Source organism: Erinaceus europaeus, chromosome 2 (assembly GCF_950295315.1).
Source record: "Erinaceus europaeus chromosome 2, mEriEur2.1, whole genome shotgun sequence".
Classification (NCBI taxonomy): Eukaryota; Metazoa; Chordata; class Mammalia; order Eulipotyphla; family Erinaceidae; genus Erinaceus; species Erinaceus europaeus.
The window spans coordinates 3,643,247-3,671,071 of record NC_080163.1 but is presented as its reverse complement, the minus strand read 5'-3'; the positions used below and the strand labels follow the sequence as shown (position 1 = coordinate 3,671,071).

Below are 27,825 nucleotides of genomic sequence, written 5' to 3'. Positions count from 1 at the left end.
TTGAGCCTGATGCCAGAGCAATGTTCTGGTTTTCTCTCTCATTCATATTCCCTCTCCCTCCCTCTCTCTCTCTCTCTCTCATTATTAATAAAGAAGAACTCTAGGGGTCAGGTTTTTTAATTATTTATTTATTTATTTATTTATTCCATTTTGTTGCCCTTGTTGTTTTATTGTTGTAGTTATTATTGATGTCGTCATTGTTGGATAGGACAGAGAGAAATGGAGAGAGGAGGGGCAGACAGAGAGGGGGGGAGAAAGACAGACACCTGCAGACCTGCTTCACCGCCTGTGAAGGGACCTGCCTGCAGGTGGGGAGCCGGGGGCTCGAACCGGGATCCTGACGCCGGTCCTTGAGCTTAGCGTGTTTTTTTTTTTTTGCTTCCAGGGTTAGCCCTGGGGCTCAGTGCCTGCACTATGAATCCACTGCTCCTGGAGGCCATTTTCTCCCATTTTTCTTGCCCTTGTTTTATTGTAGTTATTGTTACTGAGGACATTGTTGTTGGATAGGACAGAGAGAAATGGAGAGAGGAGGGGAAGACAGAGAGGGGGAGAGAAAGACAGACACCTGCAGACCTGCTTCACCGCCTGTGAAGCGACTCCCCTGCAGGTGGGGAGCCGGGAGTTGGAACCAGGAACCTTATGCCGGTCCCTGCGCTTTGCGCCATGTGCGCTTAACCCGCTGCGCTACCACCCAGCCCCTAGGGGTCAGTTTTAATTCTTTAAATTCTCATTCTCTCCCTCTCTCTCTCTCTCTCTCTCACTTTCTTAATAGAGAAAAACTCTAGGAGGGGCCAAGCGGTGGCACTCCTAGTTAAGCAATCACAGTATAGTGTGCAGGGGCCAGGGTTCAAGCCCCCAGTTCCCAACTGTAGGGAGAAAAATCGTCCTGAGCGGTGAAGCAGTGCTGCAGATGTCTCTCTCCCTTTCTATCTCCCCCTCCCCTCTCAATTTCTGTCACATCCAATAATTAATGAGACAATTTTCAAAAAAGAAGAAGAAGAAGAAGAAAAACTCTAGGGGCCAGGAGACAGCTCAGTGAGTAGAAGCCTGGCCCAGTGGGCACTGCCAGGCACCACATGGGAGTGCCAGGGGAATGCCACAGATGGTGTCACCTCACCCCTCCACCTTTCTCTCTCTAAGTAGATTTTTAAAAATACAGTCAGGAGGCAGAGGCTGAGCACTGGTGCACCCAGCTGAGGGTACAAGGACCATAGTGTGCAAGGACCTGTTTGCAAGGCCGAGGCCCCACCTGCAGGCTGAAGCTTCACGAGTGGTGACACAGGGCTGCAGGTGACTCTCGAAGTGTCCTCCTCTCTATCTCCCCTTCCCTCTCGATTTCTCTCCGTCTCTACCCCAATGAATAAAAAATAAAAGAGGCCATTTGGCAGTATCATGCATGTGTGAGGCCCCTGGGTCATTCCTCACTGCTCTAATTTTTCTGTAAAAAAAAAGTCTAAGTAGGGGGAGTCGGGCGGTAGCACAGCGGGTTAAGCGCACGTGGCGCAAAGCGCAAGGACCCGCTTAAGCATCCCGGTTCGAGCCCCCGGCTCCCCACCTGCAGGGGAGTCGCTTCCCAGGCGGTGCAGCAGGTCTGCAGGTGTCTGTCTTTCTCTCCCCCTCTCTGTCTTCGCCTCCTCTCTCCATTTCTCTCTGTTCTATGCAGCAACAATGACAATAGTAACCACAACAATAATTAAAAAACAAAAGTCCAAGGGGTCAGGTGGTGGCGCACCTGGTTAAGTGTACACATGACAGTGCACAAGGACCCGGGTTCAAGCCCCTGATCCCCACCTGCAGGGAGGAAGCATCACGAGTGGTGAAGCAGGGCTGCGGGTGTCTCTCTGTCTCTCTCCCCTAAATCTCTCCTTCCTCTCTCAATTTCTCTGTCTCTGTACAATAATAAGAAAGAGAGAGAGAAAGGAAGAAAGGAAGAAAGGAAGAAAGAAAGCAGGCATTCTCTAATTGAGGTGTGTGTTTATAAAGTAAATAAATAAAAGTCTAAGAGTTCGGGGGTCGGGCGGTAGCGAAGCGGGTTAAGCGCAGGTGGCGCAAAGCGCAAGGACCGGCAGAAGGATCCCGGTTCGAACCCCGGCTCCCCACCTGCAGGGGAGTCGCTTCACAGGCGGTGAAGCAGGTCTGCAGGTGTCTGTCTTTCTCTCCCCCTCTCTGTCTTCCCCTCCTCTCTCCATTTCTCTCTGTCCTATCCAACAATGATGATATAAATAACAACAATAATTACAACAACAATGAAAAATAACAAGGGCGACAAAAGAGAAAGTAAATATAAACAAAAAAGCTTTAAAAGTCGAAGAGTTCAGTCACCCAGACAGACAAGTTGTGAATCTCCTCAGGTTTCACCCCAGCATTTTCTCCTCAGGCCCATGGCCACCAACCATCCCCCAACACCCCCCACTCACTTCCGCTTGTTCCTCCGGTCCTTGTCTCCCGGGCCTGTCAGCTTGGCGAGCCCCAGAGGGTCGGTGGCCAACGTCTCATCTGAAGGCGTCCCAGCTAAAGGGGAGGGAGGGCAGGGGGGGCAAAGTATGGAGTCTCAGTAGGGTGGAAGAATGCCAAACACCGGGAGTCGCGCGGGAGCGCAGCGGGTTAAGCGCAGGTGGCGCCAAGCGCAAGGACCGGCGTAAGGATCCCAGTTCGAGCCCCCGGCTCCCCACCTGCAGGGGAGTCGCTTCACAGGTGGTGAAGCAGGTCTGCAGGTGTCTGTCTTTCTCTCCCCCTCTCTGTCTTCCCCTCCTCTCTCCATTTCTCTCTGTCCTGTCTAACAACGACATCAATAACAACAAGAACTCTAACAACAATAAAAAAAAAAAAGGGCAACAAAAGGGAAAATAAATTAATTTTTTTAAAAAATGTCAAACACCAGGCAGGACGGGCAGGGACTCTGGGGGAGCGGAACATGAAGCCACACAGAGGCGGATGCAGTCAGATGGGCCACGTGTCCCCATGTCGCCTGGCAGCAGGGTAGAGACAACCCCCCAACAGGGCCGTGGGCCTTGGGGTGCTGGTCAGTGCTGACCAACCGGCTCCCATGGAGGAAGGGCTTGACCTGTTGATAGCCATGGTACGGCTTACAGAGCGCCGGAGCAGTGACTGGACCTGGCAGGTGTCAGTTCCCCAGAGGGAGGGGTCCTGCCTTGGGATGCCCCCCTTTCTCTGGTTAGAAAATAAGGAAATGAAGGGTCAGGTGATGACACACCAGGTTGGGGGCACACGTCACTGTGTACAAGGACTCAGGTTTGAGCCCCTGCTCCCACCTACAGAGAGGACAATTCCCAAGTGGTGAAGCAGGGCTGCAGGCCTCTTTCTCTTCCTTCCTCTCCCTTTTAATTTTATTATTTTTTTATAATTTTAAAAAATTTTTCTTTATTCCTTTTTGTTGCCCCTGTTTTTTTTATTGTTGTAGTTATTGTTGTCGTCGTTGTTGGATAGGACAGAGAGACATCGAGAGAGGAGGGGAAGACAGAGAGGGGGAGAGAAAGACAGACACCTGCAGACCTGCCTCACCGCCTGTGAAGTGACTCCCCTGCAGGTGGGGAGCCGGGGGCTCGAACCGGGATCCTTATGCCGGTCCTTGTGCTTTGCACCACATGCACTTAACCCGCTGCGCTACTGCCCGACTCCCAAGATTTACTTTTATTTATTGCCTCTGGGGTTATCGCTGGGGCTTAGTGCTTGCCTTATGAATCCACTGCTCCTGGTGGCCATTTTTGCAATTTAATTGGCTAGGACAGAGAGAAAGTGAGAGAGATGTGGAGATAGAGAGGCAGAAAGACACCTGCAGACCTGCTTCACTGTTGGTGAAGTGACCCCTGGTCAGGTGAGGGCCGGGAGCTTGAACCCAGGTCCTAGTGCACTGTAACATGCCCGGTTCCATGGCTGCCAGTTCTTAGCAACATCGCCCCGCCAGATATTCGTCGGGATGCGGCATCATCTAAGTTCATTTCCCACGTCTACGCTCGACCGGACCTGCCAATATACGCGGATATCTTCGCCCACCCTGTCCAACGCTTGACGTCTCGTCACCCAATCTGGTCCCCTACGCCTACACTGAACTTCTCTGTTCCAGACTCTTGGAAACAGAGTTGGCAGTCAGCCGAGGTAAAGAACAGACACCTCATCACAGACCCCTGCAAGCGTCAACCCGGCTTTGACCTAGCACGTTATGATCGGGCCCTCCTCAATCGCTATCGAACAGGCCATGGCCGGTGCGCCGCTATGTTCCATCGCTGGGGAGCCAGAGACGACCCGAACTGCCCCTGCGGCTCCAGACAGACTATGACCCACATAGTCAACGACTGCCACCTCTCCAGATTCAAAGGAGGTCTCGAAACTTGACATCAGGCTCAACCTGATGCTGTTGACTGGCTACGGAAGAAGGGCAAACGCTAGAAGAAGAAGAATGCCATTCACTGACTTAGTGCACCACCACTCAGGTTCTACAGGGCCTTTTTCTTTTTTCTTTTTTGCCTCCAGGGTTATTGCTGGGCTCAGGGCCTGCACCATGAATCCACCCCTCCTGGAGGCCATTTTTCCCCCTTTTGTTGCCCTTGTTGTAGCCTCGTTGTGGTTATTATTATTGCCATTGTTGATGTTGTTCGTTGTTGGATAGGACAGAGAGAAATGGAGAGAGGAGGGGAAGACAGAAAGGGGGAGAGAAAGACAGACAATTGCAGACCTGCTTCACCGCCTGTGAAGCGACTCCCCTGCAGGTGAGGAGCCGTGGGCTCGAACCGGGATCCTTACGTCGGTCCTTGCGCTTTGTGCCACCTGCGCTTAACCCACTGCGCCACCACCCAACCTCCAGGGCCCTTTTCCTGTCCCTCTTCTTCCCCTCTCTCTCAGCTAAGATCTGTCTCTCTCTTAGCCAAGCTCTGTCCCATCCACATTCTTTTTTTAAAATGCTTTTTTTATATATTTATTTACTTTATTTTCCCTTTTGTTGCCCTTGTTGTTTTTATTGTTGTTGTAGTTATTGTTGTTGGATAGGACAGAGAGAAATGGAGAGAGGAGGGGAAGACAGAGAGGGGGAGAGAAAGACAGACACCTGCAGACCTGCTTCACCGCCTGGGAAGCGACTCCCCTGCAGGTGGGGAGCCGGGGGCTCGACCAGGAGCCTTAAGCTGGTCCTTGCGCGTCACACCACATATACTTAGCCCACTGTGCTACTGCCCGACTCCCCCCATCCACATTCCAAATCAATTACCCAATAAGTGAAGATGTGAAGGACTGTCAAATGAATATATTCAGAAAGGAAAGAAGGGAAGGAGGGAGGGAGGGAGGGAGGGAGAAAGGACAAGGGTTGAGGGGAGGGGAGAGCACCTGCTTCCTTACCCAGGGAAGAGCTCTCCCGGCCAGGGGGTCCCATCCGACCCTTCTCTTTCTTGCCAAAGAGGCGACCAATGGAAGACTTGATGCTTTTCTTCTTGGGAGCTTTGTGCAGGGAATCTGGGGTGCCCTCACTGGGTAGGCAGGACCGAGATGTCAGACACCACGTGGGAAACCTCATCTCCACCTAAACCCCTGCCCACACCCGTCTCATCCTCCCTGCCGCACCCCTCATCCCTGCTGACCTTCCCCGTGTCGGGCCCCCATCATCCAGGGACCCTGCCTGCAGGGCCAGGGCCTGGGTCATCCGCTCCAGGCGGGCAGAGCGGGGGGTGGGAGGTGGGGTGTCTCCTGGGATGGCAGGTCCCTCCCCTCGAGGAACCCCAACTTCCTCCTTGGGGACGTGATTCTGGAGACAAGGAGGAAGATACAGTGGGTTGGATTGGGGGTGTCATACAGGGAGGCTTGTTAGTTAGGCGGTAGGGGGTGTGGAGCTGGTGGTGTGGGGCATTTCTTCTCAAGATGACCCAGTAAAGTGGGGTGAAGAAGCCTGGGGCGGTGGATCCAGGCCCCCTGGAACTTAACGGGTCTGTACTCAGACTCTTTGGCTTCTGTGGTGGTGGTGGGGGCGCTGCTCAGCCCTCTGAGGAAACCCAAGAGAGTTCTGGAAGCAGCAAAGCAGAGTTTAAGGCAAGAAAACAGAGCAACAGACTGCCTTGGGCCTGCTTCTAAGACCCCACCCCCACCCCCACTCCCATCCTGACTCTCGTGGTGCTTCTCAAAGGCAAAGTTAGGAAGAAAAGCATTACAGGTTGTAAAAACAAACATGGCAGAGGGCTGGGGAGACAGCATCACGGCTCTCTAAAAGACTTTGATGCCTGAGCCTCTGAGAACTCAGGTTCAATCCTCGCCACACCATCAGCCGGAGCCCATCAGTGCTCTGCTCTGGACTCTGACTCTCTCTCTCTCTCTCTCTCTCATTAAAATACAAACAAATATGGAGTCGGGCAGTAGCGCAGCGGGTTAAGCACATGTGGCGCAAAGTGCAAGGACCGGTTAGGATCCCGGTTCAAGCTCCCGGCTCCCCACCTGCAGGGCAGTCGTTTCACAGGCGGTGAGGCAATTCTGCAGGTGTCTGTCTGTCTCTCTTCCTCTCTATCTCCCCCCTCTCTCAATTTCTCTGTCTATATCCAATAACAAATTAATTAATTAATTAAAAAATACAAACAAATAAAATATCTTTCAAAAATTATAGAAATCTCATGGGCACACAGAACTCTGGTGGTGGGAACAGTGAGGAATTATAAACCTATTACCTCATAATTTCATAAATCAATATTAAATCACGAATAAAAAAATTACAGAAATCGGGGGCCAGGTGGTAGTGCACCTGGTTAAGTGCACACATTATAAGGCACAAGGACCCAGGTTCAAGCCCCTGGTCTCCACCTGCAGGGGGAAAGCTTCACAAGTGGTAAAACAGAGCTGCAGGAAGGGAGTCGGGCGGTAGCACAGTAGGTTAAGCGCACGTGGCGCAAAGTGCAAGGACCAGTGGAAGGGTCCAGGTTCGAGCCCCCAGCTCCCCACCTGCAGGGGAGTCGCTTCACAGGCGGTGAAGCAGGTCTGCAGGTGTCTTTCTCTCCCCTCTCTGTCTTCCCCTCCTCTCTCCATTTCTCTCTGTCCTATCCAACAATGACGACATCAACAGCAATAATAGCTACAACAACTATGGAAACAACAAGGGCAACAAAAAGGAAGTAAATAAATAAATAAATAAATAATAATTTTTAATATTTATTTTCCCTTTTGTTGCCTTTTTGTTGTTATTGTTGCCCTTTTTATTGTTGTTATTGATGCCGTCATTATTAGAAGGGACAGACAGAAATGGAGAGAGGAGGGGAAGACGGGAGGGGGGGGAGAGAAAGACAGACACTTGCAGACCTGCTTCACTGCCTGTGAAGCGACTCCCCTGCAGGTGGGGAGCTGGGGGCTTGAACCGGGATCCTTATGTTGGTCCTTGCGCTTAACCCGCTGTTCTACTGCCTGACTCCCAATAAATAAATATTAAAAAAAAAAAGCTGCAGGTATCTGTCTCTCTCTCTCCCCTCTCAACTTCTCTCTTGTCTCTATTCATTAATAAATAAATAAAAATATTTTTAAGATCCAGAAATCTGATGGGGGTAGATAGCAGAATGGTTAGGCAAAGAGACACCTGAGGCTCCAAAGTCCCAGGTTCAATCCCCCCCGGCACCATCATCAGCCAGAGCTGAGCAGTGCTCTGGTAAGAAAAAAAAAAAAAAAGAAGAAGAAAGAAATTACAGAAATCCTATGCAGAAACTTCATGCACAAAATAGGGCAAAGCAGAGCAGGTGGGACTTAAGGAATAAAGCACAAGTTTGGGTTAAGGAATTCAATGGCCCGGCCACCCCTATGTCCTTTGAGCTGGGACTTAAAACCAATGGCTATGGGGTGACTGTTGCCGCTTACTGGGGAGCCCTGCTTCTGACCCCACCCCACCCCACCCACCCTCCACCTCACCCGCACCCCCATGCCCGGGACACTTTGGGACACTCACGGCTTTGTCGGTGCCCTCTCGGGCAGGGCTGGGGGGTGCCAGTCTGGGCGTGGAGTGGCCTGAGCTGGGAGGGGAGGGGCTGGCCAGGGTGGAGGTGGTGAGGGAGGGGGGCAGCGAGCAGCTGCTGCGATAGCGGCCCAGAGAGTCGAGGCCCGAGCCCGACACCCTGCTCTCCAGCTCCTCTGCCCTCTGCTCCGTCGTCTCCTTCTCCTCCTGGATCAGCCTGACAAGGGGGATGGGGTGCGGGGAGGCCAGGTGAGAGGGCGCTCAGAGCGTGGGAGAGGGCGTCTGGGGGCACAGAAGGTCAGGGGGGCTCTGTGGGGAGAACTAAGAGAATTCTGGGGAGTTGGTGGTAGTGCAATGGGTTAAGCGCACGTGGCGCAAAGCACAACGACTGGAGTAAGGATCTCAGTTCGAGCCCCGGCTCCCCACCTGCAGGAGAGTCTATTCCCAGGCGGTGAAGCAGGTCTGCAGGTGTCTGTCTTTCTCTCCCCCTCTCTGTCTTCCTCTCCTCTCTCTATTTCTCTCTGTCCTATCCAACAACGACAACATCAATAACAACAACAATAATAACTACAACAATAAAACAAGAAAAGGGAATGAATAAATAAATATTAAAAAAAAAAAAAAAGAATTCTGGGGCTGGGGAGACAGCATCTTGGTTCTGCAAAGAGACTTCAGTGCCTGAGGCTCCAAAATCCCAGGTTCAATTCCCAGCATCACCATCAGCCAAAGACAAACAGGGCTCTGGTAAAATAAATAAATAAATAAATAAATAAATTCTGGGGTGTGACCCGAGAGGTGGCACAGTGGTTACAGAGCCAGACTGGCAGTCAGGAGGTCCTGTGTTCCAACTCCGACATTGTCAGTGCCAGAGTGATGCTCTGGTTCTCTCTCCTCTTCCTCCCCTCTCTCTCATAAATAATCTAATAATATATCATAAATATTTTTAATGAGCAAATAAATAAATCTGAGCCAGAAAACAGCTCACTGGGTAGCATGTGTACCTTGTTATGTGCGTGGCCTTGGTTTAAGCCCTGGCTCCACCAAAAAAAAAAAAGAAGAAGAAAGAAAGAAAGAAAGAAAGAGAGAGAGAGAGAGAGAGAGAGAGAAACTGGAGTGGTGCTCGCTGTTTCAAGCCCCTGGTCCCCACCTGCACGGGGGATGCTTCATGAGCAGAGAAGCAGGTCTGCAGGTGTCTCTCTTTTTCTCTCCCACTCTATCTTCCCTCCCAGGTTCTCTCTGTCCTGTCAAAAATAAAGTAGAAAGGGAGAAAAAAGGAACCGGGTGGGAGCGCGGTGGGTTAAGTGCACGTGGTGCAAAGCGCAGGGACCGGCGGAAGGACCCCAGTTCGAGCCCCCGGCTCCCCACCTGCAGGGGAGTCGCTTCACAGGCAGTGAAGCAGGTCTGCAGGTGTCTGTCTTTCTCTCCCCCACTCTGTCTTCCCCTCCTCTCTCCATTTCTCTCTGTCCTATCTAATGATGACATCCATAACTACAACAATAATAACTGCTACAACAAGGGCAACAAAAGGGAAAATAAATAAACAAATATATTTTAAAAAACAAAGAAAGGGAGAGAAAAAAAAGGAAAAAATGGCTGCTAGGAGTTGTGGATTAGTAGTGCTGTCATACAGCCCCAGCAATAACCCTGCTGGCAATGAAAGAGAAAGAAAGAAAGAAAGAAAGAAAGAAAGAAAGAAAGAAAGGAAGAAAGAAAGAAAGAAAGAGAGGGGGAAACTGAAGAAAAAAAAAAGCTTTTTTTTTTTAGGGTGGGGTTGATAGCCTAATGGTTATGCAAAGGGACTGTCATGCTTGAGGCTCCAAAGTCCCAGGTTCAGTCCCTTGTACCACCATAAGTAGTGGTCTGGGAAAAAGTTTTGTTTGTTTTTTTTTTTTTTTGCCTCCAGGGTTCTTGCTGGGGCTCAGTGCCTGCACCACAAATCTACTGCTCCTGGAGACTATTTTTTCCCTTTTGTTACCCTGGTTGTTTTTTTTTTTTTAATCGTTGTTGTGGTTATTATTATTGTTGCTATTGATGTTGTTGTTGGACAGGACAGAGAGACATGGAGAGAGGAGGGGAAGACAGAGAGGGGGAGAGAAAGACAGAGACCTGCAGGGTGGTCGGGCGGTAGCGCAGCAGGTTAAGGGCACATAGTACCAAACACAAGGACCTGTGCAAGGACCCCGGCTCCCCACCTGCAGGGGAGTCGCTTCACAGGCAGTGGAGCAGGTCTGCAGGTGTCTTTCTCTCTCCCTCTCCCTCCTCTCTCAATTTCTTTCTGTCCTACCTAATAAAATGGGGGGAAAATGGCCACCAGGAACCATAGATTTGTAATGTCGGCACGGAGCTCCAGCCATAACCCTAGAGGCAAAAAAAGAGAGAGAGAGAGAGAGTGTGTGTGAAAGAGATAGACACCTGCAGACCTGCTACACCACTGGTGAAGCTGCCGTCTGACAAGTGGAGAGCGAGGTCTTGAACCTGGGTCCCTATGCATGGTAATATGTGCACTCAGCCAAATGCAACACTGACCTACCCACCCCCAATTTTCTTTTCAGAGTGCTGCTCAGCTCTGGTTTATGGGTACCAGGGATTGAACCTAGGACTTTGAAGCCTGAGGTAGGAGAGTCTCTTTGTTTTTTGTGGTTGTTGTTGTTGTTTGTTTTTGCCTCCAGGGTTATCACTGTGAATCCACTGCTCCTGGAGGCTATCTTTTCCATTTTGTTGCCCTTTGTTTATCATTGTTGTTATTGTTGTCGTTGTTGTTGGATAGGACAGAGAGAACCCGAAAGAGGAGGAGAAGACAGACAGGGAGAAAGATATAGACAACTGCAGATTCACCACTTATGAAGCAACCCCCGTGCAGGTGGGGAGCTGGGGACTCGAACCGGGATCTTAAGCCAGTTTTTGGGCTTCGGACCATGTGCGCTTAACCTGTTGCGCTACTGCCCGGCCCCTGGTAGGGGAGTCTCTTTGCATAACCATTATGCTATCCACCCTGGCCCTAGAAAATCTTTTTTTAAAAAAGAAGATAGATGATAGATAGATCAGATAGATAGATAGACAGACAGACAGACAGATGACAGACACACTCACTTGATCTCCTTGTTGATGGCCTCCAGCTGCTCCTGCAGCATGATGGCCAGCGTCTGCACGTCCGCCTGTCCGCTGGGGGAGAGCAGCTCAGCCCCAAACATCCCCTCTGCCTCCTCTTCGTCAGATCCGTCCAGCTCCCCTGGGAATGGGGGTGGGATGGACCCCGCAGGAGCAGCCCGATCCCAGTCCTGTTTCTGCGTGGGGACACAAGACCTCCCGGTCAGGGGGCACTGGGCCTTGCCTCTTTCACCCCTCCTGATGCTGGCCACTGCCCAGAGCCCAGCTTCCCCTCCCTAGGGCAGCCCTCTGGCTTCATGAGACCCCCACCACCACCACGGGAAGCACGCCCATGGCCCAGCCCCCCACTGTCTGAAGGGTCTCACCAGGCAGGCAGCATGGCATCCACACACGAGGGGACATCCAGGCAAGCGGGACAGAGGGTTTGCAGAAGAGGGGACAGTGTGGGACCAGGGGACCCTGCATCTCCACCCAGCACCCCTGGCCCGTCCAGAGTCCCACACACTAGGCTCCATTTTCCCCACTGCTGGCCCCTAATGCCCTGCCCCATCCTGGCCCCAGAAGTGTCCACTGACCTTGGACGATTCATCCTTGACCCCTGACCAGCGGCCCCTCTTGCCTGTTCGGCCACTGCCACCCCCATAGGGGTCCAGGTGGGCACCAGAGGGCAGTGTGGGTGCCTGGGAGTAACGGAGCTCCAGGGCGCTGCCAGGGAGAGACCTGCAAGCCGGGGACAAGACAGTCAGAGACCAGCAGGTTGGGAAAAGGGAACAGAAGTTAGAGGTCCGGCATCCAGGAAAGGGCTCTGGGAGTCAGTGCAGCAGGTGGAATGCTGAGGCTGCGTGGAGAAAGTGCACGGGGGGGGGGGGGGGGGGGGTTGGCGGTGGAGCACCCGGTTAAACACACACTTTACTGTGTCCAAGGACCTGGGTTTGAACCCCTGGTCCCCACCGGCAGGGGAGAAGTTTCAGGAGTGGTGAAGACTGCTGCAGGTGTGTCTGTCTGTCTGTCTCTCTTCGTCTCTAACTCCCCCTCCCCTCTCAATGTGTCTCTGTCCTATCAAGTAAAAGGAGCAGGATAGGGGGGTAGATAGCATAACGGTCATACAAAAAGACTCTCATGCGTGAGGCTCCAAAGTCCCAGGTTCATCCCCCGCACCCCCATAAGTCAGAGCTGAACAGTGCACTGGTTAAAAATAAAAATAAAAAAATAATAATAATAGAAGTTACTTTATCATGTAGAAGGAAAAAAAAAAAGGCCTCCCAGAGCAGTGGATTCAAAGTGCTGGCACCCAGCTCCAGCAGATGCCTATATGCCAGAGCGATGCTCTGCTTCCCTCTCATTAACAAGTAGAACAAGGTCGGGGAGGTTGCACAGAGGTTAGAGCACAGGAACGAGATGCTAGGAAGACAGCACATGGGACTTGTATGTGAGAGGTCCCAGGTTCAATCCCTGGCACCACCAATAGCCAGAGTTGAGTGGAGATCTGGTCAGTCAGTAAATGAATAAGTAGCATTTGGGTGGCCCGGGAGGCGGCGCAGTGGATAAAGCATCGGACTCTCAAGCATGAGGTCCTGAGTTCAATCCCCGGCAGCACATGTACCAGAGTTATGTCTGGTTCTTTCTCTCTCCTCCTATCTTTCTAATAAACAAATAAAATCTTTTTATAAAGGGAGTCGGGTGGTAGCGCAGCAGGTCAAGTGCACATGGCTCTAAGCACAAGAACTGTGGAAGGATCCCGGTCGAAGCCCCCGGCTCCCCACATGCAGGGGGGTCGCTTCATAGGCGGTGAAGCAGGTCTGCAGGTGTCTGTCTTTCTCTCCCCCTCTCTGTCTTCCCCTCCCCTCTCCATTTCTCTCTGTCCTAACAACAACGACATCAATAACAACAGCAATAACTACAACAACAATAAAAAGGGCAACAAAAGGGAAAATAAATATAAAAAGATTTTTTAAAAATCTTTTTAAAAATTAATTAATTAGTTAATTAATAGGGGATCAGGCGGTAGCGCAGTGGGTTAAGTGCATGTAGTGCAAAGCACAAGGACCGGCATAAGGATCCCAGTTTGAAAGCCGGCTCCCCACCTGCAGGGGGGTCACTTCACAGGAGGTGAAGCAGGTCTGCAGGTGTCTGTCTTTCTCTCCCCCTCTCTGTCTTCCCCTCCTCTCTCCATTTCTCTCTGTCCTATCTAACAACAACGACATCAATAACAACAGCAATAACTACAACAACAATAAAAAGGGCAACAAAAGGGAAAATAAATAAATATAAAAAGATTTTTTTTAAATCTTTTAAAAAATTAATTAATTAATTAATTAATTAAATAGGGGGTCAGGCGGTAGCACAGCGGGTTAAGTGCATGTAGTGCAAAGCACAAGGACCGGCATAAGGATCCCAGTTCGAACCCCGGCTCCCCACCTGCAGGGGAGTCGCCTCACACAGGCGGTGCAGCAGGTCTGCAGGTGTCTGTCTTTCTCTCCCCCTCTCTGTCTTCCCCTCCTCTCTAGATTTCTCTCTGTCCTATCCAGCAACAATGACATAAACAACAGCAATTAAAAAGCGCAACAAAAAGGAATGCATGAATCAATAAATAGCATTTAAAGGGGGTGAAGGGCAGAGAAGAGGGCACCGGGAGGACCAGGATGGGCGGGCGAGAGCTCACTGTGACCTGGAGTAAGAGGGCGGTGGCCTCCCTCGCAGCTGGTCGATCTCCATCTGCATCCGCTCCATCTCCGCCAGGAGCTGCTCCTGGGGGTCGGTTGCAGGGGTGAAGTCAGAATCGGCCCCCAGCCATCAGCCGCGCCCCCCCACCCCCCCGTCAGGGGGCTCCGGCGTCGGGCGCCGCCCCCTCACCTTGTTGAGCAGCAGCTCATCCTGAATCTTCTTCATGTTGGCGATCTCCTCGCTCAGTGAGTTCTGGGGGGACAGGCGGGCCATGAGCAGGCGGGGTGTGGGAGGGCCAAGCTCCAGTGCAGACACCGGCCCGTGGGGACTCCAGGGTGCTCAAGGTGGGGTGCACCTCACTGAGGTGAGGGGGGTGGGCGGGATCCCAGATGTCTCAGGAGGTGCGCGCCAGGAGACCCCCAATTTCTGCATCTTGTGCGATCTCTGAGGGCGCTTATGTCGAGGGGTCAGAGAGTTCGAGGTTGGGGAGAGGCGGAAAAGCATAAACTCGGGCACACAGGCGCGCTAGAACCTAAGCTCTACGGATGTGCACACGAGACACACGAGCGGGATGATGAATTTGGGGTGCCAGGAGCTGTGCGAGGGCGAGTCTGGGGCGCACCTTCTCCTCCAGCGCCCCCATGCGTTCCTTGAGGTGCAGCTGTAGCCGCTCGTTGGACTCGCTCAGCAGCTTGTCCACCGTCTCCGAGAGCCGCTTATTGTGGTCGTCGTTCATCTTCTCCCGCTGCCGGGCCTGCGCAGAGGACAGGGGGGCAGAGGTGCTCAGACCCCCCCCCCCCCCCGGCGGCGCAGCCCCTGCCCCGCAACCCCCCCTGCAGACACCTGCCCTTTACCCGCTGCAGCTCCTGGTTCTTCTCCTCCAACTGCGCCTCCAGCTGCCGGAGCCGCTCCTCAAAATTCCCGTGTCGTTCCTCAGCCTGGTGGGTGCAATCCAGGGTGTCTGACTTGGTCCCGCGGGGATCCTGGCCGGAGCCAGGCCCCGCCCCCTCTGCTAGGCCCCGCCCCTCCCCTGCTAGGCCACGCCCCCGATGTTCTGCTCCACCCAGACGCCCCCTTACCTAGGTTTGGTTTTGTTCTGTTTTGTTTGTTTTACCACAACACAGCTCAGCTCTGGTTTATGGTGGTGCGAGGGATTGAATCTGGGACCTTTAGAGTCTCAATCATGAGACTCATTATTATTGTTATTTATTGGGTAGAGACAGACAAACTGAGAGGGGAAGGGGACTAGAGGTAAGGAAAGAGGCAGAGAGGCACCCTGCAGCCCTGCTTCACTACTCGTGAAGCTTTCCCCTTGCAAGTGGGGACCAGGGGCTTGAACCTGGGTCCTGAGCGCTGTAACGTGCACACTTAACCAAGTGTGCCACCGCCTGGCCCCCTGAGGATCTCTCTGCATCACTATCCACCTCGCCTGAGCCCCTAGGTATTCTCGTGATCAGAGCCGTGCGTGCTCAGCTCTGGCTGACAGTGGTGCCGTGACTGCGCCCGGGACCCCGGAGTCTCAGGCACGCAAGTCGGCCGCGAAGCCGCCACGCTGTCCCCCTGGGCCTCCCCTCACCTTGTTGAGCGCCGCCACTCGCTGTGCCAGCTGCGCCTCGATCTCAGGCAGAGTCTCCGCCTTCTGCAGCGTTTGCTGCAGCTTCTGCTTGGCGTCGTCCAGCCACTCCGCGAGCTGCCGGCTCTTCTCTTCGCTCTGCAGGAAGCCAGAGACAGTGAGGAGACATGAACCAGGCACTTCCCGGCCTCCAGCGCCCAGCCCTGGGCCTCCACCCCCACCTGTCGGTACAGCGACTCCTTGCTGGCCAGCTCGTTCTCCAGCTTGTCGTTGGCGTCGTGCAGAGACGTGGCCTCACGCTGAGCACTGAGGTAGCGCTTCTCTAGAGTGGTGATTCGCTCCTCCATGTCCTCTCTTTGCGCCAGCGCCTGCAGAGGTGGCCAAGGACCGTGTGGACTACAACTCCCAGAAGGCCTCGGGGCCGCCCGGGCTTAGTACCCCAGATCGGTCACCCCAGCGTTTCCTGGGAAATGTAGTCCCAGTAACAGCAAGCCTCGGGTCCCTTGCCACCTGAGCGTTAACATGGTGTTAATAAGCAGTTGGGGAGGTGACTTAGCAGGACACGGGACCTGGATGCACGAGACCTGGGGTTCAGTCTCCAGCATCACATGTTCCAGTGTGCTCTCTCTCTCTCTCTTTGAGTCTCTCTCTCTCTCTCTCAGTAGATAAGCAAAACTTAAAAGAAAGAGAGAACATGGACTGGGTGGTGGCTCACCTAGTTGAGTGCACATACCACAATGTGCAAGGACCCAGGTTCAAGCCCCTCAGCCCCCACCTGCAAGGTGAAAGCTTCATGAGTGGTGAAGCAGGGCTGCAGGTGTCTCTCTTTCTCCCTCCCTCTTTATCTCCCCCACCCATTCTCTCGACTTCTGGCTGTCTCTATCCAATAAAAAAGATAATTTTAAAAAGAAAGAGAACAGAAAAAACAAAAGAATCTAGATTTATTTTATTTTACTATTATTTAAAATATTTTTTTAAATATATTAATGAGAGGGATAGGAAGAGAAAGAGAGAACCAGACATCACTCTGGTACAGATGCTGCTGGGGACTGAACTGAGGACCTCATGCTTGAGAGTCCAGTGCCATAACCACTGCACCACCTCCCAGACCACAAGAATCCAGAGTTTACACTTCTCATCAGCCCCTAGGGTATGAAAGGTAGGGTTGGGAGTCAGGTGGTGGCGCAGCAGGTTAAGCGCATGTGGCACAAAGCACAAGGACCGGCGTAAGGATCCCGGTTCGAGCCCCCGGCTCCCCACCTGCAGGGGAGTGGCTTCCCAGGCGGTGAAGCAGGTCTGCAGGTGTCTGTCTTTCTCTCCCCCTCTCTGTCTTCCCCTCCTCTCTCCATGTCTCTCTGTCCTATCCAACAACAATGACATCAGTAACAGCAACAATAATAACTACATCAATAAAACAACAAGGGTAACAAAAGGGAATAAATAAATAAATATTAAAAAAAGAAGAAAGTTAGGGTTAAGAGGCCGAAATCAGGATGGCATAAAATGCAGACAAAAGAATTCAATTTGCGGGCCGGCAAAATAGCTCAGTTGCATAATGCATCGCTCTGCCATGTGTGTGACCCGGGTTCAAGCCCAGGCCCCACTATAGTGAAGGAAGCCTTGGTGTTGTGCCCCCCATCTCTTCCTCCCTCTCCCTCTTTATCTCTATCTGTCTGAAAAAAGTCATCCCGGGTGGTCCGGGAGGTGGCGCAGTGATAAAACTTTGGACTCTCAAGCATGAAGTGCCGAGTTCGATCCCCGGCAGCACATGTACCAGAGTAATGTCTGGTTCTTTCTCCTCCTGTCTTTCTCATAAATAAATAAAATCTTTAAAAACAAAAAAAAAAGTCATCCTGGATCAGTGAAGTCCCAGTGATGACCAGAAAAATTCTAATGATAATAATAATTCAGCTTGTGGCAAAAGACAAGAGAAGTTTCCAACAAAGACATCATGACTAGTCTGGTTACTCAGTGCCTACCGTGTACACACCACATGCCAGCTTCTGCCAAGTGCCCTGAATCCCATTTCACAGGTGAGGAAGCTGTGCTTGGAGAAGCTGAGGGCGCACACAGCTTGTGGCCTGAATCCCAGTGGGCACCACGCTGGAGCTCCGGGGACTCTGGAGCAAGGGGACGGGAAGGGGAGAGGGGCAGAGGGCAGCCCGTGAGCCGCTCTGGTCTCACCTCCTTGAGGTCTCGCTGCAGCTTGGAGTTCGCTTCCTCCGCCTTCCCCAGCTCGCGGTGGGCGGTGCCCAGCTCCTCCTCCAGCTGGCTCATCTGGCGGCACAGCACTGCCAGGCGCTCCCGCAGCTGGCACACCTCTGCTCGCTGCCGCTCCAGGGCCTCCTCCAGCTCCGTGGTGCGGCGGCTGGAATCCGCACTGGGACCCAGGCCATTGGCTAGATTCTGGAGTGGGGGGATTGGAGAAGGAAGAGACAGGGCCGAGGGTGTGCAACAGAGATAGAAAGGGTGGGGATTAGGAGTCGAGCTGTAGCGCAGCGGGTTAAGCGCAGATAGCGCAAAGCGCAAGGACCGGAGAAAGGATCCCGGTTCGAGCCCCCGGCTCCCCACCTGCAGGGGAGTCGCTTCACAGGCCGTGAGGCAGGTCTGCAGGTGTCTGTCTGTCTCTCCCCCTCTCTGTCTTCCCCTCCTCTCTCCATTTCTCTCTGTCCTATCCAACAATGACGACAGCAATAACAACATCAATAACAACAACAATAAAACAAGGGCAACAAAAGGGAATAAATAAATATAAAAACAACTTTAAAAAATACACTGCTCCTGAAGAACATTTAAAAAAAGAAAAAGAAAATAAAAAGGTGGGGGTAGATAGCATAATAGTTATGCAAAGAGACTCCCATGACTAAGCCTCTAAGGTCCCAGGTTCAGTCCCATAAGCCAGAGCTGACCAGTGCTCTGATAAAGAGGGAAAAAGAGAGAGAGAGAGAGAGAGAGATGGAAAGAGAGAAAAAGCAGATGGTGAGGGAAGGGGATGAAAGGTCAATGAGGCGACCAGTCAACGCCCATGTTCAGCGGGGAAGCAATTCCAGAAGCCAGACCTTCTACCTTCTGCAACCCTCAACGACCCTGGGTCCATGCTCCCAGAGGGATAGAGAATGGGAAAGCTACCATGGGAGGGGGTGGGATATGGAGATTGGGTGGTGGGAATTGTGTGGAGTTGTACCCCTCCTACCCTATGGTTTTGTTAATCAATCCTTTCTTAAATTAAAAAAAAAAAAAAAGAAAGAAAGGTCAGTGAGGGTCAAGGAGCTCACAGGAGTGAGCTAGGTGGGGGCCGTCCAGTGGCATACCCAATAGAGCACACACCTTACAGTGCTCAAGGACCCAGGTTCAAGCTTCCGGTTCTCACCAGCAGGAGAGACGCTTCACAAACTGTGAAGCAGGGCTGCAGGTGTCGTCCACCCCTCCCTCTTTATCTCCCCCTCCTCTTTCCATGTCTCTCTGTCCTATCAGATATAAGGAAACTAAAATAAAGGGGGAAAGAAAGACCTTCACAAATGTAAGAGACTCGAGCAGGGGGGGTCACAGGAGTCACAGGGACGAGGGTCAGTGGAGACTAAGAAGAGATAAAGACATCCACCTCTTACCTGCCCTTCCCCATCCTTGCCGGGCTCTTCCAGCCCTGACCTGCGCCTGGACAGCTGCTCTCGAAGGTTCAGAGTCTGGCAACAGGAAAGGGAGGTCAGGGACGAGAACCCACTGGGCCTGCTGAGAGCATCCCATTCCAAAGTCACCCGTAGCCTCCTACACAAGTGTTTGTGTGGTTTTTTTTTTTTTTTTTTTAATATTTTATATTTTGTTGGATAGAGACAGAGAGAAATTGAAAGTAGAGAGGGAGGTAGAGAGAGAAAGAGACAGAGATGCCTGCAGCCCTGTACCACCACTTGCAACACGTTTCCCCCTGCAGGTGGGGACCAGGGGCTTGAACCTAGACCCTTCAGTACTGTAACATGAGCACTCAACCAGCTGCACCACCTCCTTGCCCTCCCCACAAATGTTCTATTTCTCTCTCTCTCTTTTAAAGATTTTATTTATCTATGAGAAAGATAGGGGGCCAGGCAGTGATGCACCTAGTTAAGCACACGCACTACAGTGCACAAGGAACAGGGTTCAAGCCCCTGGTCCCCACCTGCAGAGGGAAAACTTCACAAGTGGTAAAGCAAGGCTGCAGGTGTCTCTCTGTCTCTCTCTCTATATATATTCCCCTTCACCTTTCAATTTCTCTCTGTCTCGATTCAATAATAAGTAAAAATTTTAAAAATAATAAAGTTGCTTTAAAAAAAAGGTATTAGAGAGAGAGAGAGAAGAGGAGAGAGAGACAGAGACAGACATCACTCTGGTACATGTGCCTGAGAGTCTAGTGCTTTATTCACTGCGCTGCCTCCTAGACCACTAACCATGACTTTCTTTTTTTTTTTTTTTAACATTTTATTTATTTACTGTTGAATAGAGACAGAGAGAAATTGAGAGGAGAGAGGGTGATGGAGAGGGCAAGAGACTGAGAGACACCAGCAGCCCTACTTTACCACTAGTGAAGCTTTACCCCTGCAGGTGGGGACCAGGGGCTTGAACCTGGGTTCTTGAACACTATAATTTCTGCACTTAATCAGGTGTACCACTGCCTGGCCCCTAAAAATTTCAAATTAAAGTTATTGAGTTTTTTGGTTTTAACCAGAGCACTGATCAGCTCTGGCATATGGTGATGCGGGGGATTGAACCTGGGATTTTGGAGCCTCAGACAAGAGTCTCTTTGCATAACCATTGTGCTATCTATCCCCACTAACCATGAATTTCTCTCTCTCTCTCTCTCTCTGTCTGAGAACATTGCTGTCTTATCAGAACATTGCTCAGCTCTGATTCATGGTGATGCTGGGGATTGAGATTGAGTCTGAGACTTTGAGGTCTCAGGCAGGAGACTTTCTTTGCATTATGTGGTCTACCTCGTCCCTCCTTTAATATTTTATTTTGTATAGAGACAGTGTGAAATCAAGAGAGAAGACAGAGAGGGGCCGGGTGGTGGTACACCAGGTTCAGTGTCCATGTTACAGGGCTCAAGGACCCGGGTTCAAGCCCCCAGTCCCCACCTGCAAAACTTTGCAAGTGGTGAAGCAGGGCTACAGGTGTCTCTCTCTGTGTCTCTTCCTATCACTCCCTTCCCTCAATTTCTGGCTGTCTCTATCCAATAAATAAATAAAGATTAAAGAAAATTAAACCTTTAAAAAAAAAAAGAGGGAAGATAGAGAGGGAGAGGGAAGTGGTCCAGGAGGTGGCGCAGTGGATAAAGCATTGGATTCTCAACCATGAGGTCCTGAGTTTAATCCCCGGCAGCACATGTACTGGAGTGATATTTGGTTCTTTCTCTCTTTCCTATCTTTCTCCTAAATAATTGAATTCTTTTTTAAAATTATTTGGCATATATATATATATATTTATTTATTTATTACCTTTACTTATTTATTGGATAGAGTCAGCCAGAAATCAGGAGGGAAGGGGGGATGGAGAGGGAGAGAGGCAGAGACAGGCACCTACAGCCCTGCTTCACCACTCGCAAAGCTTTCCCCCTGCAGATGGGGACCAGGGGCTCCAGCCTGGGTCCTTGCGCACTGTAACGTGTGTTCAATCAGGTGCGCCACCACCTGGCCCAATAAATAAACTCTTAAAAGAGAGAGACGGGGTTGGGCGGTAGCGCAGCGGGTTAAGCTCACATGGCGCAAAGTGCAACGGCCAAGCATAAGGATCCAGGTTCCAGCCCCCCGCCTCCCCACCTGCAGGGGGGGTCGCTTCATGAGCGGTGAAGCAGATGTGCAGGTGTCTGTCTTTCTCTCCCCCTCTCTGTCTGGCCTCCTCTCTCGATTTCTCTCTGTCCTACCAACAACAACGACATCAATATCAAAAATAATAATAACCACAACAATGATAAAACAACCAGGGCCACAAAAGGGGAAAAAAATAGCCTCCAGGAGCAGTGGATTCCCGAGGATCCCCAGCAATAACCCTGGAGGCAAAAGAGAGAGACGAGGAGGCAGGGAGAGAGAGAGAGAGAGAGAGAGACCGCTTCAACACTCCTGAAACATCCCACCTGCAGGTGGGATCCCGAGGCTTGAACCTGGATCCTCGAGCATGGTAACATTTGCACTCAGCCAGGTGCGTCACTGCCCGACTATCTCCATGCAGCCATTTCCTGTGTCCAGTTCTCTCTCTCAGTCCCACACCAGGCTGTCATCCCAGGTCCATGCTCCCTGGGCAGATCTCCCACCGCTGCCCCGCTGCCAACAGACTCGGAGCCAGAAGCAGCCCCACGCCATTGGTGGCCCCTGGCCCCGCCCCCGCGGCCCCGCCCCCGCCCCCGCCCCCACCTCCTGATTGCTCAGCTCCAGCTCTTCCTCCAGCACCGCCACGCGCTCCAGCGCCATCCGCAGCCGCTCTCGGACCTGGAGATGCAGACAGGCCTGGGTGAGATGGAGTTCAGACCCCATCTAGGACAGCTGGGTGACACGAACACCCCTCTGGGAGCTGACAGGGCAACGATAGGGTTACTAAGTAGGACGCTGGTAGATAGCATAATGGTTATGCAAAGAGACTCTCATGTCTGAAGCTCCAAGGTGTCAGGTTCAGGCCCCTGCACCACCATAAGCCAGAGTTGAAAAGCACTCTGGTAAAAAAGAAAAAAAAAGTTCCTGGGAGTCTCTCCATTTCTCTCTGTCCTATCCAACAACGACAACAACAATAATAACTACAACAATAAAAAACAACAAGGGCAACAAAAGGGAATAAATAAATAAAATAAATTAAAAAAAAAACAGCAAAGGCAACAAAAGGGAAAATAAATAAATATAGAAAGGTTTTTTTTTAGTGGTCCAGGAGGTGGCACAGTAGATAAAGCACTGGATTCTCAACCTTAAGGTCCTGAGTTCGATTCCCCCTAGCACATGTACCAGAGTGATATCTGGTTCTTTCTTTCCTCCTCTCTCTCTCATAAATAAATAAAAACTTTAATTTTTTAATATTTATTTATTCCCTTTTGCTGCTCTTGTTTTTTTATTGCTGTAGTTATTGTTGTTGATGTCCTTGTTGCTGGATAGGACAGAGAGAAATGGAGAGAGGAGGGGAAGACAGAGAGGAGGAGAGAAAGACAGACACCTGCAGACCTGCTTCACCGCCTGGGAAGCGACTCCCCTGCAGGTGGGGAGCCGGGGGCTCGAACCGGGATCCTTACGCCGGTCCTCGCGCTTCATGCCACGTGCGCTTAACCCGCTGCGCTACCGCCAGACTCCCAAATAAAAACTTTAAAGTTCCTCTTTAATAAGTGTAGCCATTGGGGACCAGACGGTGGCACACCTGGTTGAGCCCACACATTACAGTGCACAAGGACCCAGGTTCAAGCCCCCAGTCCCCACCTGCAGGGGGAAAACTTCACAAGTGGTGAAGCAGGGCTGCAGGTGTCTCTCTGTCTCTCTCCCTCTCTGTCTCCCCCCTCCGCTTTCAGTTTCTCTCTGTCACTATCCAGTAAATCAATAAAATAAAAAAATAAAATAAGTGTAGCCATGACCAGCCACTAAAGCAGCACCACCCACTGTTCACGACTCTCTCTCTCTCTCTCTCTCTCTCTCTCTCTGGCTCTTGCTGGGGCTCAGTGCTGACACTATGAATCCACCATTTCTGGTAGCCATGTTTTCCTTTTTCTTTTCCTTTTTATTATACTCAGTAGCACAGGGAGAAATTGAGAAGGGAGGGGAGACAGGGAGAAAGAAAGAAGGAAAGAAAAAAAAGAAAGAAAGAAAGAAAGAAAGAAAGAAAGAGAGAGAGACACCTGCAGACTCACTACACCACTTGTGAAGCCTTCCCCCTGCAGGTGGGGAGTGGAGGCTCCAACCCCAGTTCTTTGCACATGATAATATATGCTCTTGACCAGGTGCACAACCGCTCAGCCCCCATTTTCTCATTTCGCCAGCATCATCTCTTCTGTGTTCATATTTTAAAATATTGTTGTTTTTTTTATTAACAGGGAGAGAGGACAAGGACGGGAGCATCACTTTGGCGCATGCTATGCTGAAACTTGCCTTAGAAGCTCACGCTCGAGAGTCCAGAATTCTCCCCCACACCACCTCCTAGGACACCATTTTTAAAAATTTTCTCTCCCTTGATGCCCCCCCCCTTATTTTATTTTATTTTATTTTATTAGATTTATTTGCTTGCTGTCAGGGAACTAGCTAGGCTGACAGAGCACCAGGTTTGCACGCCTGAGGTTCCATTTCATCTCCGACACTGCTCGGACCAGAGAGGCGCTCTGGCTTGTCTGACCTTCTCCAGGTCAAGTCTCTCACATGTAATCAATATCTTATTTTTATCTATTTGCCTTTTTTAAATTCCTTTACTGGGAGATTAGTGGTTAATAGTCAGTAGTAAGATACAATAGTTTGTACCTGTGTAACATATCTCAGCTTTCCACGTTTTCAGTCAACCCCCACTAGGTCCTCCTCTGCCATCCTGTTCCAGGACCTGAGCCCTCCCCCCACCACAGAGTCTTTGACTTTGGTGCAACACACCAACTCCAGTCCAAGTTCTGCTTTGTGTTTTCCCTTCTGTCCTTGTTTTTCAACTTCTATCTGTGAATGAGATCATCCCATATTCACCTTTCTCTTTCTGGCTGATCTTAACATGATTTGTTCAAGCTCCATCCAAGATGGGGTGAAGAAGGTGAAGTCATCATTTTTTTTTATTCTTATTCTTTTTTTAAATGATTACCAAAGCACTGTTGAGCTCTGGCTTATGGTGGTGCAGGGGCTTGAACCTGGGACTTTGGAGCCTCAGGCATGTGAATCTGTTTGCATAACCATTATGCTATCTACCCTCCGTCCTAAATTTTTTTAAATATTTATTTTCCCTTTTTGTTGCCCTTGTTTTTCGTTGTTGTAGTTATTATTGTTGTTGTTGATGTCGTCATTGTTGGATAGGACAGAGAGAAATGGAGAGAGATGGGGAAGACAGAGAGGGGGAGAGAAAGACACCTGCAGACCTGCTTCACCGCCTGTGTAGCGACTCCCCTGCAGGTGGGGAGCCGGGGGCTCGAACCGGGATCCTTACGCTGGTCCTTGCGCTTTGCGCCACGTGCGCTTAACTCACTGCGCTACAGCCCGACTTCCCGCCCTAAATTTTTAAAGATACTTATTTATTTATTTTCCCTTTTGTTGCCCTTGTTGTTTCCTGCAGATGGGGAGCCGGGGGCTTGAACCAGGATCCTTAAGCCATCCTTGTGGTTTGCACCACGTGCACTTAACCCACTGAGCTACTGCCTGACTCCTGAAGTCAGCATTTTTAATAGCTGAGTAGTATTCCATTGTATATACATACCACAGTTACTCAGCCAATCATCTGTTGTTGGACAGTTAGGTAACTTCCAGGTTTTGGCCATTACAAATTGTGCTGCTATGAACATAGGTGTACATAGATCCTTTTGGATGGTTGTGTTTGGTTGTGCTCTGGCTTATGGTGGTGCAGGGGACTGACCCTAGGATGTCTGCTCGAGCCTTAGGTATGAAAAATCTTTTGTATAATCATTTTACTAGTTCCTGCATCCAAAAGATGTATATATATTTTTAAATATTTATTTATTATCTTTTCTTGCTCTTGTTGTTTTATTGTTGTAGTTATTGTTGTCATCGTTGTTGAATAGGACAGAGAGAAATGGAGAGAGGAGGGGAAGACAAAGAGGGGGAGAGAAAGATAGACACCTGCAGACCTGCTTCACTACTAGTGAAGTGACTCCTGTGCAGGTGGGGAGCTGGGGGCTCGAACCAGGATCCTGACGCCGGTCCATGCGCTTTGGGCCACCTGCGTTTAGCCCGATATGCTACCGCCCGACTCCCTCAAAAAATATTTTAATGAGAGACCAAAATACTGCTCAGTTCTGGCATATTGTCTGTACCAGGGATTGAACCTGAGACTCTGGAGGTGCTAACATTCAATATATCCCTTTCTCCATTTTTTCCTATTATTCAGCAGACAAACCCCATTCTATGTAGCCAAGTCCAGTCCCTGTCAACACTCTTCCCATTTAGGACATCCCTTTCCATCCACACGCAGAACCTCTCCCATTCTGGACATCCCTAGCCACCCACTGATCCCCACTCTGTATCCGGGGTTCATACCTTCTCATCCAGGGCCTTGTGGTGCTCAAAGAGGGATTTTAGAGCCTTGAGCACCTCCACCTCGGAGGAGACGCCGCCCGGGGACTGGGCCTGGCGCTTCACCACGGTCATGCGCAGCGACCTCTCGTGCCTGGACACCAGGCACTCCAGATGTTCCAGAAGAAGCTACAGGGGTGAGTTGCCGAGCCAAGGGGAAGGGGCGAAGGAAGACAGGGTCGTGGAAGAGCGTGGTTCCGGCAGGTGGGGTGACACATGAAAGGAAGTACCGAAAGGAAAGACAAAAGGTGAGGGAGAGACGCAGGTCAGAAAAAAAAAAAAAAAGGGGGGGGGAGGTTGTAACAAGTCCATGTAAATTGTCAAAAAATCAATTGAGCAAAGAGAATGGTTATAGAGATAGGGCCAAGGACTTAAGGAGGACCAGAAGTGAGAACAGAGACGAGAAGACAGGAACGGGAAGGGCAAGGTGGGAAGAGATGGGTCAGGCCGCTACAGCCCAGCCCCCACCTGCCCCTTTACACTCTGCCGCCCAGCCCGGCACCCCTCACCCTTGTGTTGTTCCGCTCCGCCTTCAGCTCCGCAATCTCTTCCTCCCGCTCCAGCAGCTGCTCCCGACATAAGTTCAGCTCCTTGGTCAGAGCTGCAAACTCCTGTTAAGTCGTGGACAGACAGGTCAACCCTTTTCTGCCTCTCCCGCACTCCACCGGGCTGAGACCTTGAAGGCCCCGCCCCTCCGCGATAAACCACGCCCACCTGCCGGGCCCGGCCCCGCCCGCCACGCAAGGCCACGCCCCCAGACGCCGCGGTCCTGTCCGTCACGTAGCCACGCCCCCTTTCGACCCGGCCTCCCCCCCCATTAGCCGAGGCCCCGCCCCGACCTGGGGCAGCGCGATGCTGAGCTGGCGCTGCAGGGAGTCCTTTTCGTGGCCCAGTTCGCGCAGGCGCAGCTGCGCCGTGGCCAGCCCGTCCTGCGCCTCGCGCAGCGTCTCCAGCAGGCGCTCGCGCTCGGTGAGCATCGTGACCATGAGGCGCTCCAGCTCGCCGCCCGCCTCGTCCGGGCCCAGCGCCGAGCCCCGCCGGCCATCCTCGCTGATGGTGGGCATCACCTCGCACATCATGGCGGCGGTGCCGGCCTGCGGGGGGGAGGGGGGGCGGAGGGGACGGGAACAGAGACCAGCAGGGTCAGGGCACCGCCATGGGGCTGCCATGCGGCGGCGGCACAGTCCATCGCACGGGAGAGACGGAGGCCGGTCCACGGTGGGCATGGCCCTGCAGGAACGGGAACCCACGGCTCTCGGGAGAGCAGACCCAGCTGCCCGAGTCACAGCAGCTGGGGAAACTGACAGCAACTCAGCGGAGAAGCCAGCGCTGGGGAACTCAGCGTTGCCCCAAGTGGGCAGAGCAGCCTCTGTTCCTGGGCACCAGCCTCCTGCCAGCCCACTGCGTGGCCGAGGCGACGAGGAGAGCCCTGCCTGCTGCCGGGGGTCCCAGCACTGGGAACAGATGCACAGTCACCTGTGTGATGTCACAGGGGCGGCCCTCACTACCCCGAACAATTCTCGCCTCCTTTAATCTCCCAGCTACCTAGACCCCACCTCCAGAAGAATTTAAAGACTCAGGAGAAAAAAAAGAGGGGAAAAAAACAAACAAAAAAACAAACATGGCATCTGGCCATGCTAACCACCTCCCTCTTCACCATCCAGGAGTCCTGAGACTCAGCGCCTTCCTCCCTCAGCCCACAGGAGGCTAGGTCCCCAGGCCCAAGGGACAGAGCCTCCAGTCTCCCCCAAAACCCAGGAGTCAGGAATCACACACCCCCTCCTCCCTCGGGACACAGAATCTGGATTTTAAACCTCCAACTTTTGGCCCAGGCCCCCAGGACACAGGAGTCTGGATGCTTGGACTGTGGGCGGAGAGGTTTCTGGGACTCCCAAGCCACTCCCTCCAGACACATCAGGTCCAACGGGTCCAGCTGGCCCAGTCGAAAGCAGGAGGGACTTTCACTCCCTTCCCTCCTTTCCTTCTCTCTCCCCCTTCGGGCAGTGGCATAACCGGTTCTGAAATGGATAATTCCCAGCCGGCCGCACCCAGTGTTCAGTTTATGTCAAAAGCTTGGGACTGCTGGAGCCTTGGACTCCTGTGAAGAGAGGAAGGGACTGAGCGCCCTGCGGCCTGGGAGAGGAGGTGATTGGATGCCTGTATCCTCAGGGTCCCTGCATCGGTGTATTTGGAAAGCTAGACACTTCAATCCCAGCACTCCCAGGGGTAGGAAAATGTTCCCAACCTTATGGTCCAAACCAGCCTGGGAGCCAAAAGCCACAACCTCCTCGGGAGATGCCACCCAGCTGCTCTAGAACCTCCGACTCACTGAGAAGCAACTAAAGCAAATA

At 51.8% G+C, this 27,825-nt stretch overlaps 1 protein-coding gene across 3 annotated transcripts in view; it reads right to left on the bottom strand.

The window, feature by feature from the left end:
- PPFIA3 (PTPRF interacting protein alpha 3) overlaps positions 1 to 27,825 on the bottom strand; it is a 44,477-nt gene that overhangs the window by 12,786 nt on the left and 3,866 nt on the right. For 2 of the 3 annotated variants that reach the window (XM_060174123.1, XM_060174125.1), the window contains exons 2-19: positions 26,314 to 26,568; positions 25,984 to 26,085; positions 25,439 to 25,603; positions 21,647 to 21,721; positions 18,878 to 18,952; positions 17,454 to 17,675; positions 15,491 to 15,637; positions 15,273 to 15,407; positions 14,551 to 14,634; positions 14,319 to 14,450; positions 13,886 to 13,948; positions 13,701 to 13,780; positions 11,608 to 11,752; positions 11,015 to 11,208; positions 7,919 to 8,141; positions 5,589 to 5,752; positions 5,350 to 5,477; positions 2,418 to 2,511 (exon numbers count right to left, since the gene is read on the bottom strand). In XM_060174123.1, the coding sequence (XP_060030106.1) occupies positions 2,418 to 2,511; positions 5,350 to 5,477; positions 5,589 to 5,752; positions 7,919 to 8,141; positions 11,015 to 11,208; positions 11,608 to 11,752; positions 13,701 to 13,780; positions 13,886 to 13,948; positions 14,319 to 14,450; positions 14,551 to 14,634; positions 15,273 to 15,407; positions 15,491 to 15,637; positions 17,454 to 17,675; positions 18,878 to 18,952; positions 21,647 to 21,721; positions 25,439 to 25,603; positions 25,984 to 26,085; positions 26,314 to 26,553 (2,468 nt within the window). In that variant the 5' untranslated portion in view covers positions 26,554 to 26,568. The remainder of the gene's footprint in view (positions 1 to 2,417; positions 2,512 to 5,349; positions 5,478 to 5,588; positions 5,753 to 7,918; positions 8,142 to 11,014; positions 11,209 to 11,607; positions 11,753 to 13,700; positions 13,781 to 13,885; positions 13,949 to 14,318; positions 14,451 to 14,550; positions 14,635 to 15,272; positions 15,408 to 15,490; positions 15,638 to 17,453; positions 17,676 to 18,877; positions 18,953 to 21,646; positions 21,722 to 25,438; positions 25,604 to 25,983; positions 26,086 to 26,313; positions 26,569 to 27,825) is intronic. The other variant, XM_060174124.1, reaches the window with a different exon arrangement.